Raw genomic sequence first — 21,957 nt, forward strand, 5'->3', positions numbered from 1 at the left:
GGTTCTATTAGGGGCTAAAAACCTGTGCCCGAGGGCTCTTAGAACTGTTGAATTTTACATTGAACCTTTATATCCGGATTACACCTTTTAAGGTGTTTTTTCACACTTATGCGATAACTATACAAATTTTTTGTGCTTATAACTCTACAATTAATTATTTGGTCTTTGTCGATTATTAAATCTATTAAACTTTTGGCTCTGGATTTACAAACCTCGGATGATTGAAGCTGTTTCCCATGTGTAAATAAAAGTGAAATTTAGTCTTATTTCTCTTTTTTTTTTCTCTCTTCAGACGTAGCCTACGTCCCTATTTTTCTTTTCAGACATACATCTATTTTTCTTGCAGGCTTACATCCACCGTTTTTTTTTTTTTTTGCAGACGTATATCCGCCTTTCTATCACCAGAAGAAATGGGAAAACTTGAAAAGATTCCTGTTGAAAAACGAAATATTCAATATAAAAAATACGATTGGGGATTGAATTCAGCGTAATTCCCAAAACGGTTTTGGATTTTGCACAGTGCCGGAAACACAATATATTTTAAAGTGCATATCATATAAATATCATCCTTCCCAAAATATTTATCTTCACAGGATTTGTTGAAAATAGACCTTTTAATTGTAGTAATTGAACCATCAAAATATTGCAAGGCAGAAAAAGAAGTCTCGCGGATTCAAACTTTAGGTTCAAAATTATTTACTAAAATCAAATATTATCTATTTAATTTATTCACAAACGTACTCTTTAGATGTGTTTAACATCAGTTTAGATACCTTCCTGTGGTATTTCTATGTAGGTCATTCTGTAGGTAGTTTTCATTTAAATCAGGCCATCAGTAATCGAGTCAGTACTTCTTTGGGTCGAAACTCCGTGCAGTAGATTGCTAATTTTGGTACCCAATGGTATCTAAAGGTGATATCAGCTTCCTAATTCCAGTATCTTGTGAATACCAGTAAATAAAATGGATGATAAATAAAGCTGATAAATAGATAAAATAAAAAATGATAACAAAAAAACATCTGTATAGTTTATAGTGCCGGGGGCACAAGCTTCGCTTTATGAAAAGAAAGACGTTTGTTTTTCCTCTTGTAAAACAACCTTAACTCTATTTTATTCATTTAAACTAAATTCATTTAAAATATTAATTTAATCAATTCCGTTAAATTTAAACCATTAGTGTATTACATGTCTAGCTATTTGTGACGTCATTCACATGGAACATGTTTTTTTTTCCAAAATTAAGGCCCTAAACGAATTTTTCCATAGTCGTGACCTATCTAGATTGTTTTCGTACTGAAATACGAACAATTAACTTATATGTGTATATTTGTATGTTATATGTGTATAACATATGTTATATAAGATAAGTTACATATAACATATCACATATAACATTAGTGATATACATATACGTCACATATAACATATACATATAACATATACATATAACATAAGTTATATGTATGTTATAACATATGTTATATGTGTATAGTCCCGTGGTATACAAATTATTGCTGTAATTTTTCTGCTGCAATGCTTACCAATGAATGCGAAGCAATTGAAAATCTGAAACTCACTACACAGCTTTCTAACGGTAAAGTCTTTCTCTAAAAGCTGGAAATCAACTGATTTGTCAAACTACCCCTCCTACTTAGGTTTTGGGCTTTCAATCTTCAGGGGTCTCTAATTTTAGTCAGCAGACAATTTATGAAAAATGTTAAAAGAACTAGGAGAGGCAAACGGATTTTCCCAAAGTCGTGACCTATCTAGATCGGTTTTTTCACACCGGAAAACGGTAGTAAGCCAAGTTTTAGAAAATATTAATATGCCGTTTTCGTAAAAAAAAAACTTATATACAGTTATAGCTCGTTTAATCAGATAGATAGATAATAAAATTTAATAGTTGTAAAGAAAAAGTAACCCCCCCCCCGTATATGCTGCATGTAACCTAGATCAGACGTTGATGCTTTCTACAAAAAAAATGGATTTTTGATTCTTATGATGACACTTTTTGTTCTTGGAGTGGGAGGGAGGATATGGAGGTAATACATCAATAGAGATTCGTACCCTATATTCTTCTATGTATACTATTGAATTTCGTTTTCTTACCGTGACGGTTTTAGCCAGTAGTGATCCCACTTGCGTGTTGTATGCGCGGAGACATTGTGATGCTATCTGCATACTTTACGGATTTTCCTGGGTACTGAAATTAACAATCGGCTTCCTGTTATAAGACAACTCTAGATTTCTTGAGTATAAGCCTCAATAAGCAACTGCCCTGAGTTCAGCGTCAATGAGACCGGAAAACTTTAGTTGGTTCCGGCACAAACTTTAGATTGAACCCATTTTACCCGGTACTTTACTAACTTTAGTACTATCGAGAGTCGCTGTGTAGCAAGCAAATATAGCAATCGTAGCACTTTAGAAACTGACTGTGATGGCAACCCCGAGTGGCATTCACGTATGGGCCTAGTCAAACTTACATGTCTGTCTAAAATAAAGAAACTTTTCATTGCCCTAGTCGTGCTCTCCCCTTTTGCCTCTAGCTGCGCAAAAATTGTCCTTTGTGGCAAAAATGGCCGAAGTTAGCACGTTGCTGTGGCATTATCTCTTGGTTTATTTACTCTAGCTCTTCGAATATTTTTCAAATTGTGTTTCAATCTGCGACCACTAGTTTGATGCGAACAACCCTGGTGAAAAAAAAAATAATAATCTAGCACATAAACCCTGGGTTTCCACTGACGTTATTTCACGCAAAAACGGCCGTTTTTGCGTGATATGTCAAATTTCTTCCGTTTTTTTTTTGCAGCAAGTTTATGCGTCACAACGGTTCAATGGCTTCGATGAAATATTTCTACTGAACCGTTGAAAATCGCACCTGATATTCTGAATTTTAAAGCGTTTTAAACCATAATTGTATGTAAGTGAGAAACTCATCATGTTTATCAGAAGTTATCCATTAATATTTGTTTAAAGTACATGAAGGTCATCTTCCTTTAATCCAAGAATTTAATCCTCAAAGCCTGGGGGATATTTCCAGGGAAATGAACATAGAAGATAAGAATTATATTTTTAATTAGGCATAGCTATCCTGAGCCGATACAAGTTAGTCCTTTGAATATTGTTTTTGGCTTCTAGAACTTGATTTAGCCTATTCCTATGGATACGCTGCTCAAATATCTCGTAATATTTTCTGTGCTTCAACGGCTGCAATGAACCGTACCTGTTTTTATGAACCGTAACATTTTTGCGATTTCTTTGTATCCACTACCCTTGAGCCTTTTTGCGTTAAAATAAATCATCACTGGGAACCAAGGGAAACAGCTATTCATTTATCTCGATCAAAATGCAACATTTCGTATTTTTGCGTAACAGGGCTTAAAGCCGCGGGAATTTAGTTCTCAGACAGGTTGAATTTGATAATGAAATTTTCTTCAAGACCACCCCAGTTTTTGGCAATGTTTCCCTTTGTCCTAAAATCATTCAGATTCTTTTTTGCAAGCAATTTTTGTTGGACTTCATCTGTTTCGAATCATCAATAGAAACAGCTTCTTTTAATGCATATTATCAAACTTTCATTTTTTAGGAGATCTGGGTTCTATTTTGGCATAGGTTGGTCCTATGCCAATATAGTTGCAAATGGTCACATGTAGCAAATGGTGAATCTTTGTGCAAAATAAAGCATCCCATTCTAGGGTCTACCATTTCAAATTCTGCCAATCAGAAAGCTTCTTTTGTCTCTAAATCTATTGGTTGCGTTACCGTATATATCTGACTTACTCGCATGCCTGAGTAAGTACACAGTGGCGTAAATAGGGGATAGGCTGTTTTGGGTGCAACTTCAGAGAGACTGTCAATGGGAGTTTTTGTTTGTTTACCTATATTATGGTGGAGATAGTGAAGGGGGCACATAAACCACATGGTCTCCTTGACATGACTTACTTGACCTAATGCTTTTGATCAGCTGGATTGCCAAGGTAGAGGGAACAAGTTGACAGTGCCATCAGTCTTTTTCAGGTGGTCCTGTCCCTGGCTAGTGATGGGGCCTTGTTTTGGTTGATATTGTGCATGCGGAGTCGTTGGTTTATTACATCAGCCCACCTGGTGCGCGGTCTCCCTCTAGGACGTCACTAGCCATTTTCTGAGGGACTGAAATCCGTGACGATTCTTGCAGGGGTGCATGGCAGGAGGTGGAGTAGGTGGGCGTACCACCTCAGAGAATGGACATCTGCTTGAGTAGAGAGATTTGTCAACTTGAAGGTCGTCAGGATCCGAGCGTTGCAGACCTTGTCATACTATTTGGAGCTTTCAGGTCGACGCAGGTGTCTAGTTTGAATGGCATCGACTTTTCGTAGCTTTGTCTGAGTTTTTGGCCACGTCTCGGAAGAATATAGTATGATGCTTGAGACTGTGGCGTTGTAAATTTGAGTTTTGGTTTGGCGACTAATTTGTGGTTTTAGGAAGACATGGTCCCAGGGCACCAGGACCTTAGCTCTGCCTTTGTAAGTGCATGGTCTGACATAGAAGTTTGTGCATGAAAATGCTGACTTAAATAATAAATCCGCTTCAAATGATACTAATTTGCATTTGGAAACCTTGCGATTTGTAAAATTCTGTCCAAAACACCCAAGTCTGCAAGGGAGTGGCGGGCTAAGGTTGGGATTCTCGGGAAATGTAAAAAAATGTATGGCTCTCCTCAGAAAAAAATGTGTAACGACAAAAAAAAACGCCCCAGACAAAAACAAACTTTCTAAAAAATGACATTCGGCACTTGACCAACGACAATAAAAAAATATATGTTATTATCAAGGCCGTATCCAGGGGGAGGTTGAACACCCCTCCCCCCTCCTTAAATGTCTGTTCGGCTTGTAAAAACGTAGCGAAAATGAATACAAAATTTTTTTGATGCGTTTTTAAAAGTCTTTTTGTCCCCCCCCCCCCGATAAAAAAATCCTGGATACGACCCTTGCTATTATTCGTGAAGCAAACCATATATCGAATAAAATTTCGTACTATATTTATATATGTATATTAAAGTACCAGGAAATCCTCTCTACTTCCCAGGATTCCCGCTCTTTTTGGGCTTCTCGTTACACACTGTATTTTTTGGTATTCAAATATCATGGAATCGAAGGGTACAGGTGTTAAAATTGTTTACGTAAAGATTTGCTAGGGGGATGTTGTTTTGTTGTTTCTTTCAATAGATTCAATGAACTATAAAAAATGCCGTTTTTCAATAAAAATACCCATAAGTCGTATTTTCCAACATCTAGGAGGGGGCAAAAATATCTTGGAGCCCAATGTCCCCCCCCTATTGACGTCACTGTCTTAATTTGAAAAAAGGCGATTTGAGACATGTGCCAACCAAACATTCGGCTTGCAATCTTCAGCTGTAGTCTAGATTGATGAAATATTCTTCCAGGGAGAACTGAATTTTCCTCAAGATTCTGCTCGCGCAGATTCTATTTTAGGTATGAGTATAAATTCGGGAAAAAAAATATTGACACCTGGTAGATTATATGTAAAATATAGGTAATATTATGGAAAATGTTGAAACCTTTGAGGTGTCGGGGTAAGGGTGAGAGTGATGACCCCTGCCCCCTTTTTTTGTGTATCCGCCTAGAATGGAGTATTCAAAGCTCTGTTTTAGTTGTCTCTTCATTGATAATTGCCAAGTTAAGAAGGACCGTAGCTTTTTCTTTTCGGAACTCCTTGCCACGTGTTTAAGTTTAATACATCGAATAGGAGGTTACAGAAAGCGTATTTAGTTCTCTTCTTGATTTTAGGAGTAAAGCATCTGTAGAAAATAAAAAAGGAGAAAAGCAGACTTTGTAAGTTTAATTCAATTTAGTTAATGCTAAAATATACAAGACAGACATTTATTGAATGCAAAAACAGCGGTATGGCCTTTAGAAACGATTGGGGTTAAAATTCCTCTCAGGTATTTTTTGGCTATGTGGGCATAAAATCTGTTTTATGAAATAGATAGTGATTCTTCGAAGTACTGTCTTGGTTTTACACCTTTGAAAGAATAAATAAGTACTGGTCGCAAAAACTCAGCAAGACAAAGAATTGGGGACAATAAAAAAGAATGTCCGTAACACCCTGCCAATCATAGGCTATATAAAAAGTAGATGAAACCAGCATTTCGGGGAGGGGGCTGAAAATTCCTGTTCGGGGAAGGGGACAGATATATGTTCTCCAGTACCTATAAAAGATAACTGGATGTGCTACATTTTTCTCTTTTATTTTCTTGTCTGTCGTCTGACAACCTTTTTGGCTTGTAATAATACAATGAAACCAGTAAGGATAGTAAATATTAAAAACAAATGTTTGAAAAGGATAAGAAACGTAGTCAAGGCCCTATCCAGGGGGAGTAGGGAGTCTGAATCCTCCCCCTGAAATGTTTGTCTGGATCGTAAAAACGTAACGAAAATAAATGTAGCCGAATACAATTTTGGATGCATTTTTTAAAGATTTTTGTAACCCCCCCCCCCCTCTGAAAAGAATCGTGGATATGACCCTGAACGTAGTAAATATACTGAGTTGTTAATTATAGAAGCTTCATTACGTTTCTATGAAGTGGATATTATAATCTTCTAATGGTGGTGGATTCTATTGTCGCGCTTTTAAACGCGATTTGCGCCCCAAGCGGCCAAAATACATGAAGAATAAAATCCAAATTATCATATTTTTGGGCATCCGTGCCTCCAATGCAAGGTATTATTCTGGTAGTTACTTTTCAAATGTCTTTATTATTTCCTACCAATAAACGCTTATCTGTTGTTGAACCGGTGATGGAGGGGGGAACATCTTTTTTGGAGCAAGACTTCAAAAATACGGAATAACCAACTGTTCGTTTTTATTCAGTTAATTGATTCTGATCCTATATACCAGTCTTGAACACAAACAAACCGTCATTTTTTAAAACACAATTGTTATGAATACGCTGCCCATTTTGGAGCTATCTTCACCAAGGGTGCAAAAATTTGTCATTTGTCATATGAAAAATTTGAAACTTAGCAATGACAATTTTAATTTTTTCTGCTCAGAAGAACATTAAACGGAGGAATTCAATTATATTCCGATAAAAATCCTAAGACTACTAATTAGAGTGGAATGAACTCTGATTTTCTGGAAAAACTTGATAAAGCAAAATTATAGTCCCGACTTTCTCAAGATGTTGTTTTATGTCCAAAGGTGCAAGAGTTTACCATATTTGATTAGAACATTTGATTGGAACATAGAAGTTCGTTACGTAAGTTAATTCGTAAATTACGTAATTTGATTACCCGAAAGTGAGTTTTTTCTTTAAGAAAAAACTAAGCTTAATTATTCTTGTATTTTACATAATATATATTATTGTATCAATCACTCCTTATTATATTTATATTTTATTCTTTATGTGTTTTTGTTCTTTCCAAATTTTATTCTTTATATGGTGGTAGGTTAGTTTGTTGTATATCCTGATTTATATGAATAAAGCATTTGAAACTTAAAATTACTATTTTATTCGTACCTGTAGGATTTTTATTAAAATTGAATTAAAAAATCTCAATCCATTTGAATAATATTCTCCCTCCCAATCCACAGAAACTCTATAGTAAAATAATTATTAAAACTTGTTTCGTTTTTTTGTCTAAAATATAAATAACATATCACGATACTAATACTTAAGCAGAAAAAAACGAAAAAAAAACACATAAGTATTGGTTCTATTAGTAAATGAAAAAATGTCAATAAAAGGCACACATAAATAAACAAAAAGATTTTGTTCAAAAAAGAAGTTTATAAAATAAAAATCTAAGAGATAGGCCAAAGACAAGTAAAAACTAGATGTACGTTGTGTGGGCAACGTGAGGTGTTGTGGCAACTTTTGTTCGGCATCGCCGAGTAAAGTGTTGCTAGAGCAACACTTTGGTTTTGTTTCCTCGCTTTTATTAAGCTATGAAGTTGTTAATCTGTAAGGATCTTAAAATAAATACTAGGTACACCAACTCGCGAAAGTTGAAAGTCCCTCATTGCAACTACCAAAGTTGCAAACTCCTCCTTGCTGAAGATGATTGTAGCCTAACAGCCGATTATTACTTACAAGTCCTCTAAATGTCTTACCCCTGGAACCCAATTGGTCTTACCATCAAATACACTGGAAACAAATATTAGGTATTTTTATTATGTATTTGATATAAAGAGATGGTATTTTGGTTCAGTTAGGTTGGGTTAGGTATTTAACATAATGTGCTCTGGACGCCCTCCCCCCTTCCGTAATTCTTTGTTGTAGTTTCCATTTTTTTTTTAATAGACTGTTATATTTCCATCATGTTTTGCTACATTTCATTATGATTAACCAACTTAAATTTTCGAGTGTGTACTGTCTAACAAGGAAGTATCCATTTTAAGAAATGAAGTATCCGTTCTTATGAGATTTTCTCTGTATGTACTCCTCTGGGTATGACGTCTCTTATTCCTTTTTTTTACAGCCTTTTGTTATTGTTAATTTTGTCGTATATTTTTCCATCAGTCGAATGCCTCAATTCAAAATGAAACGTTTTGACAGTTATTATCATCTGATGTCCCCAATTAAGTCTTCCGAACGATGCGGAAGCAAAAATTGGCTACAAACAACCTGTCCTTTGGCACTTGGTCCTCCTAACGGGAAATTTATTTTTAGCAGATGTATCAAGGAGATAAGAATGACAAGCATACTATGACAGGTCGAAGTGGCTCGTATTTTCCTAATTATTTCCTCGAGAATTAGTTTAGCTCTGGAGTAAGTTAGAACCAGTGCCGAAGATCGAACTTATTTGAATTTCTTCTTCTCTTAGTGGTCAAAAATAGATGAATTTGGGGATATTAATATACATTCGCAGGGGAGGATATCTTTTCTAGGATCCCTATTGGATCTAAGTAGCTCGTATTTTCCTTAATATTTTCTCAAGAATTTATTTTTCCTCAAGAAATTATTTTTAACAGATTTACCTATAGGGGAAAACCGACAAACGCCCTGTGACAGGTCCAAGTAGCTCGTATTTTCTTCAATATTTTACCAAGAATTAGTTAGATTCCGGAGTGAGCTAGAAACAGTGGAAAAGATTGAATTTCTGTTTGACTAAGTAGTTGCGTCAATTCTTGAGAACTTAGAGGGGGGCAATTTTTTTATCCATAAAGCCACCCCTGGATTCTTCTTGACTTTATTACCTAGTGACAGGAGTTACGGAAAATTAACTGGTGTTCGAGAGTAAAATGCTCAGAGTAGCTGTGACTACGGAGGGTAAAACACTTGAAGTTGACTGCAACTCTAAAGTCGAAGGTCCGAACACGCTCTTCTACTTTCCATGGTCGATACCATAGACTCATTACCTGAAGCCTAGAACACACATAGCATTTTTCGGCCCCAATTTGCAAATGAAACGACGCTGATTTGAGCTTGAAAAGTTTTTAGTTTTCAGTGCTGATTTACAAAAACGGTGCCAAATTTTATCGGGATCATCAAAAAAAGAAATCCTCAATCATTTTCTTCCTTTCAGTAGGAAAATTAAAAGAACTAAATAATAATAATTAAATATCTATTTATGATAAAACTTCGTAATTTAGTAATGAAAGAATTCAAAATTTAATTAAAGTTTTTTCTAATGAAATAAATTTTTGAAAGAAAAAAATTTTGATAATAAAAATACTTAATAATTATAATAAAAGAACTACATAATAAATTGAGGTCAATCATGCATCTATTGATGACATACATTTGACTAATGATGTGCATGATATTTAGTTTTAAAATCTCGCGCAAATAGCTTTTTTTTCTTTTTTTTGTACCGCAATGCTTTGCCCACTGAGCTGCTCAAATTTGGTTCCTGAATCTTGCTACGTGTGTTGCCCTTTAATGTATGTCAGATTTTATTTAAAAAAAAAAAAAAAACATTACAATACGTAAGAAGGAACAAGGGGAACGTGTGTAGCTGTATTTAGCTCAGGCGGATTGGTGCTGCGGTGAGTTGTTACTAGCAGTAGCAGCAATATGGGTAAAAATTACATTATTTGCAGCGCTTTTCCTATTAATGAGATTAGTCGTAAGATTTTTTTTTGGGGGGGGGGGAATCATTTAAAGCAGTTACTTCAATTACAACTACATGAGTCATAGATATCAAGGATTTTAATTTAAGAAAGATTCAAGTCACGCAAAATCAGGTGTGGGGGTCAAGTCGCATACAGCTTTGGGCAAGGGAACCATGAACCGATATTTTAATACAAAATTGCAAGCGCTTAATGCCACATACACCTTAGCAACCGTTTTTGTGCCTTTTCAGATCATGTGTGGGGCACCTGAAGGCTTTGCAGGAACGGGCTTGAATGTAAATCTCAGTCTTCTCAATTTCAACCTTAAAACTCTGTACCTTCCCTGAGGAGCAAAGGCTTAAAAAGCAGCGGTACGTACAAGCACGCAACGCAATAAAAAAAAAATCTAACGTGTTTCGATGGTTGTTAATACTGGCATCTTTAAGAAATGCGGAACTTTAAATACACGTAGTTTTCGAGAAAAAAGTAGATCTTTGTGAGAACCAAATTGAAAAAAAAATCTCTACAAATTAAAGCACTTCTCCCCAAGATTATTTTGCTTCCTCCTCCTAGATTTTTAATTTTTTGGTATTTTCGTTAAACAAAACTAAAAAACAAAAATATACCCCCCCCCCCGATTTTCAAAATACATTTTGCCCCCTTCCCCTGCTTAATTTCCATGAATTGAAGTCACCAGTAAAAACTTGAAATAAAGAAAACTATCAATATTGTGTTCCCCCCTCCACCCTATTATTAGATTATAGGACTGGAGATGCTCATAGCTAGCGTGACGGGAGTATCTAATGGATTTTCACCAAGTGCCATAAAGAGGAAATTCATGAAAGCATTAAAAACAGTTTCTGTTGTTTATTTGTAGTGCTGTTTTAAAAAATATGACTTTAAATGAGAAACTTAGGTAAACTGCCAAATTTAATTACGAACTAAAATAAACTTTAAAGTATTCAAAAAATAATTATAATTACTTTTTACGATGGGAAAGTCTCTTTGATACTCAACGTCAGAGAAATGAAACTTGGATGAAACTTGGATCGGATCAGAGGATTGGGATGAAACTTGGTGGGACAAATAAGCAAAAGTCTTAGATACGTGATTTACATAATTGGAATGGATCCGCTCTATTGGGGGGGGGGGGTTGTTAATTCTGAAAAATTAGAAAAAAATGCCTTATTTTTAACGTACGAAGGAGTGATCAGATTTTCATGAAACTTCATATTTGGAAGTACCTTGAAACTCGGATCTCTCATTTTAAATCTCAACCAGATCCAGCGTAATTGGGGGGGGGGGGCAGTTGGGGAGACCAGAAATCTTAGAAAACTCTTAAAGTGGTGAGATCACGATGAAACTGGCTGTTAAGAATTAAAACCTGTCTACGATACGTGGCTGACATAACCAGACCGGATCTGCTCTCTTTGGTGGAGTTGGGGGGGGGGACAATTTTGAAAATTGAGGTATTTGTAACTTACGAAAGGGTGACCAGATCTTAATGAAATTTGATATTTAGAAAAATCTTGTGCTTTAAAGCTCCAATTTTAAATTCCGGCCAGATCCTGTGACATTGGGGGGATTTGGAGGGGGAAACCGGAATTCTTGGAAAACGTGAAAATTGGGGTATTTTTATCTTACGAAAAGGTGATCGGATCTTAATGAAATTTGATATTTAAAAGGATATCGTGTCTCAAAGCTCTGATTTTAAATCCTGACCGGATCTGGTGACATTGGGGGAGTTTGGGGTGGGGGAACCTAAAATCATGGTAAACGCTTAGATTGGAGGGATCGGAATGAAACTTGGGGGGAAAAATAAGCAGAAGTCTTAGATACGTGATTTACATAATTGGAATGGATCCGTCCTATTAGGGGGGGGGGGGGTTAATTCTGAAAAATTAGAAAAAATTACGTATTTTTAACTTACGAAGAAGTGATCGGATCTTCATGAAACTTCATATTTAGATGGACCTCGCATCTCAGATCTCTTATTTTAAATCTCAACCGGATCCAGCGTAATTGGGGGGCAGTTGGGGGGACTGGAAATCTTAGAAAATACTTAAAGCGGGGAGATCAGGATGAAACTGGATGTTAAGAATAAAAACCTGTCTACGATACGTGGCTGGCATAACCAGACCGGATCTGCTCTCTTTGGTGGAGTTGGGGTGGCAATTTTGAAAATTGAGGTATTTGTAACTTACGAAAGGGTGACCAGATCTTAATGAAATTTGATATTTAGAAAAATCTTGTGCTTTAAAGCTCCAATTTTAAATTCCGACCAGATCCTGTGACATTGGGGGAGTTGGAGGGGGAAACCGGAATTCTTGGAAAACGTGAAAATTGGGGTATTTTTATCTTACGAAAAGGTGATCGGATCTTAATGAAATTTGATATTTAGAAGGATATCGTGTCTCAAAGCTCTTATTTTAAATCCCGACCGGATCTGGTGACATTGGGGGAGTTTGGGTTGGGAGAACCTAAAATCATGGTAAACGCTTAGATTGGAGGGATCGGGATGAAACTTGGTGGGAAAAATAAGTAGAAGTCTTAGATACGTGATTTACATAATTGGAATGGATCCGCCCTATTAGGGGGGGGGATGTTAATTCTGAAAAATTAGAAAAAATGACTTATTTTTAACTTACGAAGAAGTGATCGGATCTTCATGAAACTTTATATTTAGAAGGACCTCGTAACTCAGATCTCTTCTTTTAAATCTCAACCGGATCCAGCGTAAATAGGGGGCAGTTGGGGGGACTAGAAATCTTAGAAAATACTTAGAGCGGTGAGATCAGGATGAAACTGGATGGGAAGAATAAAAACCTGTCTAAGATACGTGACTGACATAACCGGGCCGGATCTTCTCTCTCTCTCCGAGGGGGAAATCGGAATTCTTGGAAAAAGAGAAAATTTGGGTATTTTTAGCTTACGAATAGGTGATCGGATCTTAATGAATTCATGTCTCAGAGCTCTTATTTCAAATCCCGACGAAATCTTTTGATATTGGGGGGAGTTGGAGGGGGAAACCTTGGAAAACACTTAGAGGAAAGGAATCGGGATGAAGCTTGGCGGATAGAATAAACAAACGTCCTTGATACGTGATTGACGGAACCGTACTGGATTCGCTCTCTTTGGGGGAGTTGGGAGGAGGGGTTCAGTGATTTGGTGATTTTGGTGCTTCTGGATGTGCTAGGACGATGAAAATTGGTAGAAGTGTCAGGGAGCTGCACAAATTGACTTGATAAAGTCGTTTTCCCAGATTCGACCATCTGGGGGGCTAAAGGGAGAGGAAAAATTAGAAAAAAATTAGGTATTGATAAATTACGAGTGGGTGATCGGATCTTAATGAATTTTGATATTTAGAAGGACATCGTGACTCAGAGCTCTTATTTTAAATCCTGACCGGCATTAAGCCTCTTATTTTCCTTTTAAATCAATCTATTGATTCATAGAATTTTGTTAGAGCTCATACCGTATGATCTCTTGGCTCTTAGCTCTTCTTGCCTCGTCACAAGTGCCATATGAGCTCTTAGCTCTTGTTTTTACTTGAGAATGCTAAATCTCTTAGCATGCCTATGGTTGGTGTGAGGTGCCTCGGTAAATTTAAGGGTCGAGGTTCTAATTTATCCCTCCCCCTTTACTTTTGGGAGGGTAAATCTAATCCACATAAAATCGAAAAGGGGTCCTCGGGATCCCTCCAAAAATTAACGTAGTAGAAAAGGGGGAAGATAATACCAAGAACCCCAGTCCCCCCAACAAAAAAATGAAAAGTTTTTCGATTTTTTTTTTATTTTACTAATCGAAGAAAAAATACCTCAAAAGCCTATGTTTAAAGACAATAGACCTGGAAAGGATTTGAAATCTGAGTTCAATTCTGGATGCAGTGTAGTAATGAAACATAATATTTTTAATCAAACATTCTAGAATTTCAGCAAAGAACCAAACTAAGACACGTGTTGAGAAACTTTCGGGGGAGAAGAGGATAGTGTGGACTATAAGTTTCGAAAAACATATAAAAATAGAAATAAATAAAACATATAAACATATAAATATAAATAAATAAAACATATAAATAAAACAGACTATAACAGCCATTGCTTAATAAGTTTATAAAAGTTTATGAAGTAACTATGTCAATAAAAACAGAAATTAATAAAATAAACTTTTTCCACAAAACTGGTTTTTCAAAGAAAAGTAAAGAACTCTATTGAACCAAAAATTAGTAGAAATAAAAATAAATAATCTACCAATCGTTAAACTACCAAATCACCGTAAAAAAAATGAAACCCAAAATGAACAAAAATTACCATAAATAACTGAGTCAAGCTCAAATAGAGCATGAATTACCATGATTAAGGCTGAAAACTCCCATGCTTTCTCAAGACCAGAACATGAACTGCAATTTACTGAAAAAAGATGAGTGTGCGTTGTCAGTTTAATATACATATCCTGATATTTATTCCTTAGTCTTAGTAAGTTCTGATTTATTAAAGTTAAAAAAGTTAAAGAAAAAAATTTAAAGCTAAAGACAGTGGGTGAAATGAAGGTATAAAAAGCAGAATAACCAAGACCCAAGGTGTTTCTTCACATTTGAAAAGAGCTTGGAAGAACAGGAAGATAAGTCTCTGCAAAAAAGACTGTAATATTGGAAATTACAGTGATGAAAGTGATCAAGTATGGCTATGCATCATGGAGTGCTAAAAAGGAGGAGGATTTGCCAGATATTTTCCACAACAATTCCCTATAGATTGTTTTGGGACCTGAATCAAATGGGTCAATTATGCTTTTTTGGTCTATAATGAGAGAAAAGCTGAGATGACTAGGACACATTCTGCTGATGAACGATGACAGTTTGCCCAAAATCCTCCTTGTCAACTTACATCTTTACAATTTACATTGTTACATCTAAAAACCTGCAGCAAGTTCTTATAAACGGAAATGGATTTTTCTTCTTATCAACAGGAAAAACAAAGTTTTCAAACTCTGATTCGAAACTGAAGCAAACCAAACCTTCACCCACATAATCGCATTCCGATATCGGGGAACGTAAACCCCAGATGTTGAAGTAATATTTCAAGCGAATTTAATTTTTCGATTTAAAGCCTACTTGTCCCCGTAAAAAAGACCCAGCAACTGAAACGTCGATTTGACATCCCACGCATCAACAATGGCCCTCAAGGATATATAAATAATATCTATTTATATATTAAAGGCTCATCAAAGGCCTTAGGTCTTATCTCAGCAATTTTGTTGTTCGATGCCACATTTATGTGTATGTTGCGTCGATTTAATTATTAAAATCAATTTTCATAATGCATGGTTTTATAAATAACGACCGATTAAGTCTCATCAAATTCAGTAACATTCATTTTCTACGACATTCTAGGGTAATTTATTCCATTGCCTGGCTATTATATAGGTAGGCATATATATTATGCTACTTTTATTTCTCTTGTCACTTAAATTAAGTTACAGCAATTTTGAAACGTGCGTTTGATGTGATGTTCGCTGGCCAGTCAGCAACTAGTACTTTGTAAAGCCCTATTGCTATTTTATGTAGTTTTTCAGTTTTCTCTAAAAAATGGGAACTCAAAGATGTGTAATTTTGTGTGTATATGTATTGGCAAGGATATACCTAATCTATGTATAAAAAAAAACTTCTAAATAAAATGTTAAGAGAAAGTTGTCTATACATGTTTATTGGCAGGGCCATTTTATAACTGATCACACTCATCAAACTAATATAATAATATCCAAGCAACAAAAATGCTCTTGAAGTTCACAGTATGCGTCTACTCCCTTATAACTCCCTGAATTTTTCGGTACACATAAATACATATTCAGGGTGGTGCATAACTCACTTCGGCATTTTGAAACAATGGTTTGTTATTTTTCTTATAGAAGCACGAAATTTATTAATTCTTTTTTTTTACGTAGTGTAAATATTGAATTTTCATTTTCATTTACAAAGGGAAAATAATGTCAAGTACATGGTCTCCGCTGCAAAATATCAAGTTTCGCCGTTTTTAATGTTGTGTCTTATACGGTATATAACACAAAATATGCGCCCCATAGTGTACGCTGATGACCCGCTGGTGGCCAGAAATAAAATGATTTATTGGGAGTTTCTGAGGAATCATTGAGCAAAACCGTAAACTGTATATCGAATAACAACTTTCCTTACTTACACTCCCCGTTATAAAGAGACCCAAGATGTTGTCAGTAAGCTTAAAGTACCAAGGAAACTAAAAGTGAAATGAATATGTTAAGTGGTAACTTACACAACCATATACGACTTTAAAGAAATTGGGAAAACCGGAAATTCCATTTTTAATGGAATAAAACATAAATTTTTATTTCATTTCTTTACACTCGCAGGCGTCCATTTTGAAATTACGGAACGCATGGAAAAAATCAGAAAATGAGATAATAAAATAAAATATATATATAATATATATAATAAAAAATCAGATAATATATATAATAATATAAGATAATCAGATAATAATATAAGATAATCTATATATATATAAAAATAAGTTGTCTGTGTGTGTGTCTGTCGAGTGACGTCATGTTTGTGTGTCGACTGACGTCATGTCTGTTGATTGACGAAATTACACACCGGGACATCGGGACACAAATTACGACCGGGACACCGGGACATAGGGAATATAAATGACGACCGGGACACTCAAAGAGAAAGCGACCGGGACACAAGGAATGTTCGATTAGCAATAACCATCAACAAAGCACCGGGACACAAATGACGACTGGGACACAGGGAATATAAATGACGACCAGGACACTCAAAGGGAAATTACAGACCGGGACACCGGAGCACAAATGACGACCGGGACAAAAATGACGACCGGGACACAGGGAATATAAATGACGACCGCGACACTCAAAGAGAAATTACAGACTGGGACACCGGGACACAAATGACGACCGGGACACAGGAAAACAACAACAACGGGGACGCCGGGGGGCACAGGAGGATATATAAATGACGACAGGGACACAGGGAATGTTCGATTAGCAATCACCATCAACAAAGCTCAAGGGCAATCATTAGAATAATGAGGTATAGATCTGAATACAGATTGTTTTTCCCATGGACAATTATATGTTGCATGTTCAAGAGTCGGTACAGACAATGGGACAGCCAAGAATGTTGTACATTCGCAAGTTTTACGTAGTTAAAAATATATATATAACTATCTATATTCACAGGTGGGACACAGGGACACAACTACAATGGCGCGTAACTAATATGGCGCGTAACGACTTGCGCGCGCGGGGGGGCTAGGGGGGGGGACGCGAAGCGCCCCAACAAACTAGGTGTTGGGGTGGCGCGAAGCGCCACCCCAACAGCTAGTATATAATAAAAAATCAGAATCAGCAGAAAATAAGTGAAAAGGATGCATCGTCATCAGAAGCATCATGATTGTCTTTGAAAAAAAACAAATTTGCTTAAATCTAAGCAATGTGTTAATGTGAATGCTATTAACATTTTTCTAGATTAAAAACATCAAATTTTTAGATTGACTTACTCAAAGAGCTAGTTTGCAAAAATTATCAACGCCATGTAGCATTTGTTGACACGCCATGTAGTTATATATATACACGTATGTATGATTAATAAATAAATAAACTTGAACTTGACACTTGGCCTTTTTTATACTTTATAATCGTTTTTCTGTCAGGATCTGAGATCAGGCACTTATTACTACACTAATTTTACCAACTAAGAAATATTCTTATGACTACGCCGAAAAAAAATGTCATGTGTCGCTAAACGCTAGATGGTGACGAGGATATTTTTTTGTCGACACTAGCGCCAGTTCCCAGTCTTGTAAATTACCCATACTATTTGAAACTACCTACAGAAACATTTTTGTTTAGAAAGACCATTCGCAGTTTCGCACTATTCTGTTCTATTATATTTATCCCTTTAGTTGTCTATTGACATATAAGTAGAATCCGTATTTTCTTCTGTTTTAATAATATCACTTTTACTACTAAATTTTTACATATTCCGACATCTGTTCAACAGCCCAACCAAACAGAATGGGTGTTTTTTCCTATTGACGTTATATTACTCGACGACTAGCTGCGAAAAATTGGGCATTACAAATGTTGGTGGTTTTTTTTTTTTGTAAACAAAAGAATTTTTCGCTCGCCTCTGTCAAGGTTCAATTGTGGCAACAACAGAAAGGATATACGTAGCAAAAATAACTTTTATAGGTTTGTAATAACCAAAAGAAAAATTTTAAAAGATCTCGGTTTTCAGGTAAGGATAGAACAAAGATTGAGCCAGGGGGCAAATAATGTTTTACTTTTGATGTCCCTGGTATTTGAATGTTTAGTTGTTCTTACAGTCAAATACTATTTTCAGATGAATGGCGAGAAAAAGAGGGAGGAAGTCTGGATCTCATCAAGATAATCCAGCAATATGCAATATGTCAGTGGCTAACTCTAAATCTTTGTTACCAAATAAAAAGAGTCATGCTGATGATGGTTGTGATGGCTATCCGAAGCATGATCCTGACGAATGTGAGAACTATAAAAGTACAAATGTCAAAAATACTTTTACAGAAGAAAAACAAAACAGCCTTGAAGACGAGGATAAGAATAAAAATGTAAATGTCGCAAAGAATGATTCAGGTAATGTCGATAAAGGCAGAGATAAAAACATTGGCGAAACACAAAACAATAGTGGAAATATGTTTAAAAATGATGAAGTACAAAGAGTAGAAAAGCTAAATAATGAATATACCCAAACAGAAACAGCCAATCTGGAAGGTAAAATGAATATTGAAAGCAACTTCAACGCTACTTCTAAAACACAAAGGAATGATATTGGCAGTTTAGCAAAAAATATTAAAGAAGAAAAGAATGGACAAAGAATCGCTTTGACAGCCGTGCCGTTATCTATTGCTAATGCAATTTTAAAAGAAGAGGAATCAACCGTAATCGATGACGCTGGGGAATTTATGGAAGTGAAAAGGAAGGATAAGAAAAGAAGAAACAAAATAGAAGATACACGAGATGACGAAAGAAAACAAAAACTTGCAGAATCTCTGGATCAGAATATAATTATGGCCGTCTCAGAAACACTATTACTGGAGAATATTGCCGAAAGTAAGGTTAAACAAGTGATTAAGGGAGAAAGTAAAACCAAGAAAGAAGATTGTGGTATTTTAGAAAAGGAAGAAAAAGGAAACCTAATAAATAACGTAGAACAAGAGTTAAAATTCGACAGTGGAGAAAAAAGTGGCATACTTGGTGAAAAATTTACTGAAACCGTAATAGATAATGTTGAAAAATTAAAGAGGGAATGTGACATTAGCAGAGTACCAGAAAAATTTCTGAGTCAGGTTCCATCAAAACAACCGTTAGAAACTTTTCTAAGCAGCGTAAGAATAGGAAACGTTAAAAATAAGGACGGATGTTATGCCTCGAAAGGGGGTGAAACTGGATCATCGCTTGAGTGTTCTGTCGAGGTAGACGCCAATGGAAGTGAAAGTGAAAAGGATAGTACAGAATTTCAGGTGAACAAAGGGAATAATCAAGCACTCAAGAATCCTGACGTAAAAAGTAGTTTTGTGGATATGTTCGATGATGAAAATTGTATGAAAGTTATAGTTAAACAACCGTCACATAGTGCTAACGGGGCTGATTCAAATGAACTTGGTGGTGAAATTAAAGTAGCGGAATTAAGTGAAATAGTAGATCCAAAGTTTGAAGACAAACTTGCGAAAAAGGGAAAGAAAAGTGATGAAACCAGGGAATCGATAGTAAGTACTGATTCAGTAACAGGACAGTCGTTCCTCAAGGATTCAATCATAATTAACCCTCAGAAAAAACATTCAGAATTCAACCCTTTGGAGAAAACCCATTTTGAAAACATTCATGTCAATGTGACAGATCACAAAGAAACTCAAGAATCTAAATCTCGGTTGGGTAAAGATGAACGCAATAATTTAAACAAGGATGGCTACAAATTTGGTGAAAACAAGAAGAAGCAGATCAAAATGGAGGTTCCATCAGAAAAAAAGCCAACAATCAATGAATGTTTGGTAAAACAGCGAAGTGAAAATGGCCCTGAAGACTCATCAATGGTCGAAGAAAATGAAGATATTTTCGAAGTCAGACCTGTTTTCATGTCTAATGTCTGTCACGTTTGTAAGGAAACACACAGGGGAGAAACGATATTGAAATCCTGTGCTGCTTGTAGGATGATAGCCTATTGCTCTTCTGAACATCAAAAGCAACACTGGCCTGAGCATAAGGATGTTTGCAGATTTGTTAGAAAAGAGCTAAAAAAACGGCAACACCGACACTTGTATCAATCTGCCAAAAATTCTGATTACGAAACTTGGAAGAGGATACGGTACACGACTATGATGGAATGTGAAGACTTCATAAAACGGGCTCTCCAGCCTTACGAGAGAGAAATGTTTCTATTTGCAAGACATTGTGAATCTTGCTATGAGACGGATGGTGAGAAACTCCATCAATGTAAAAAATGCCTTTCGAGCTTTTTTTGTTCTCCTGATCACAAGAAAAAAGATCATGATCGTTGGTGTAGTGACCTCAAATTACTGTTTGATATTAACGTAAAACAGGCTAAGATTGGACCTATTGATCCTCCATTGCCGGATAGAGTATTTCAGAATTATGAAATTTTACCAGACAATATTAAAGAATTCCTCGTTACAAAAATGCTTGGTCCCAAACGATCATCTAATTATGATAATGCTACCTTCTCTTGCCTCACAGAATTTGCTAGCTACCCTTTGACAGTTATTTATGCAATACAAGCCCTTGAAAAGGTGATATCAAAAGGTAAAGGTACATTTAAACCAACAGCTATTAATTCTCTTAATTCAATTGTGATACATGTTGTTGGTGCTGAGCTTATTTTTGAATGTAATAACATCATAAAGTGGGATATATTTTTTGCTCATCTTTTGCCTAACCTTAAATATCTTCGAATTGTATTCATTGGTCCTGATTTAGTCTCTAGCCCATGTATCATACCCACTGGAGTATGCAATGAAGACCTTCGCTGCCCACGCTGCTCAAGCAGTGGAAGGAATATTGAATATGACTTTCAGCCAGACATTCTCTATCAAGACTATGTAAAGACCAAACATTACATCAAACCAACTGTTATTATTGCTTTCAATTGTGGCTTATACCGAGACACAGGGCACTCAGAAAGAGATACATGGGCTCCTTGTATTGAGTACTTAACAAAAGATCCATTTATCCCTTTAATTTTAACAGCATATACAAGTGAGGAAGCACCAAAGGATGTGGAGAGAGTGATGAGAACAGTAAAGGCAGAAGTTCTTGTAAAACCACAGAGAAATCCTTACCGGAGCTATAAACCATGCAGAAACTTTATCAATGAAGACAGTATTCCTGTAATGTACAAAAATAACTATTTTAGCATTCTCCGTGGAACTGAAACCGCTTAAGTGACATTTCCTTCAACATTATTATTGCGAGTGTTCTTTTTCTTTTAAGAAAGTAAAACAGTTCAAAACAGGGATGATACCTTTTTATTGACAGTGAATAGATATAAAATTATTTAACTGGATATTTCGAACACATATACAGTGTTCATCATCAGGAGTAAAACTTTTTTAGTTTTACTGCTGATGATGAACACTGTACATGTGTCCGAAATATCCAGTCAAATAATTTAATATCTATTCACTGTCAATAAAAAGGTATCATCCCTATTTTGAACTGTTTTACTTTCGTCATGGAAAGGCAGTGTGGTCTTCGAAGTTATCTTTTTCTTTTGCTCAAAAAGTCCATATCTGAATTTGTTTTTTGTTGTTTCGATATGAATACTGTATATAAACTCTGAGTACTCTATAA

The 21,957-nt window shown here is 35.7% G+C and overlaps 2 protein-coding genes across 2 annotated transcripts in view; both read left to right on the forward strand.

Moving 5' to 3' along the window:
* The window catches only part of LOC136038178 (uncharacterized), a 118,955-nt gene extending 117,521 nt beyond the window's left edge, over positions 1 to 1,434 (forward strand). The window contains exon 7 of the mRNA XM_065721255.1: positions 380 to 1,434. Within this exon, the coding sequence (XP_065577327.1) occupies positions 380 to 491 (112 nt within the window). The 3' untranslated portion in view covers positions 492 to 1,434. The remainder of the gene's footprint in view (positions 1 to 379) is intronic.
* On the forward strand, positions 1,435 to 21,957 carry LOC136038177 (uncharacterized). Its single transcript, XM_065721254.1, has 2 exons — positions 1,435 to 5,831; positions 18,458 to 21,957. Exon 2 carries the CDS (start codon positions 18,462 to 18,464, stop codon positions 21,546 to 21,548), a length of 3,087 nt encoding a protein of 1,028 aa, XP_065577326.1. The 5' UTR covers positions 1,435 to 5,831; positions 18,458 to 18,461; the 3' UTR covers positions 21,549 to 21,957.

The sequence above is a fragment of the Artemia franciscana genome, chromosome 17 (assembly GCF_032884065.1).
Source record: "Artemia franciscana chromosome 17, ASM3288406v1, whole genome shotgun sequence".
Classification (NCBI taxonomy): Eukaryota; Metazoa; Arthropoda; class Branchiopoda; order Anostraca; family Artemiidae; genus Artemia; species Artemia franciscana.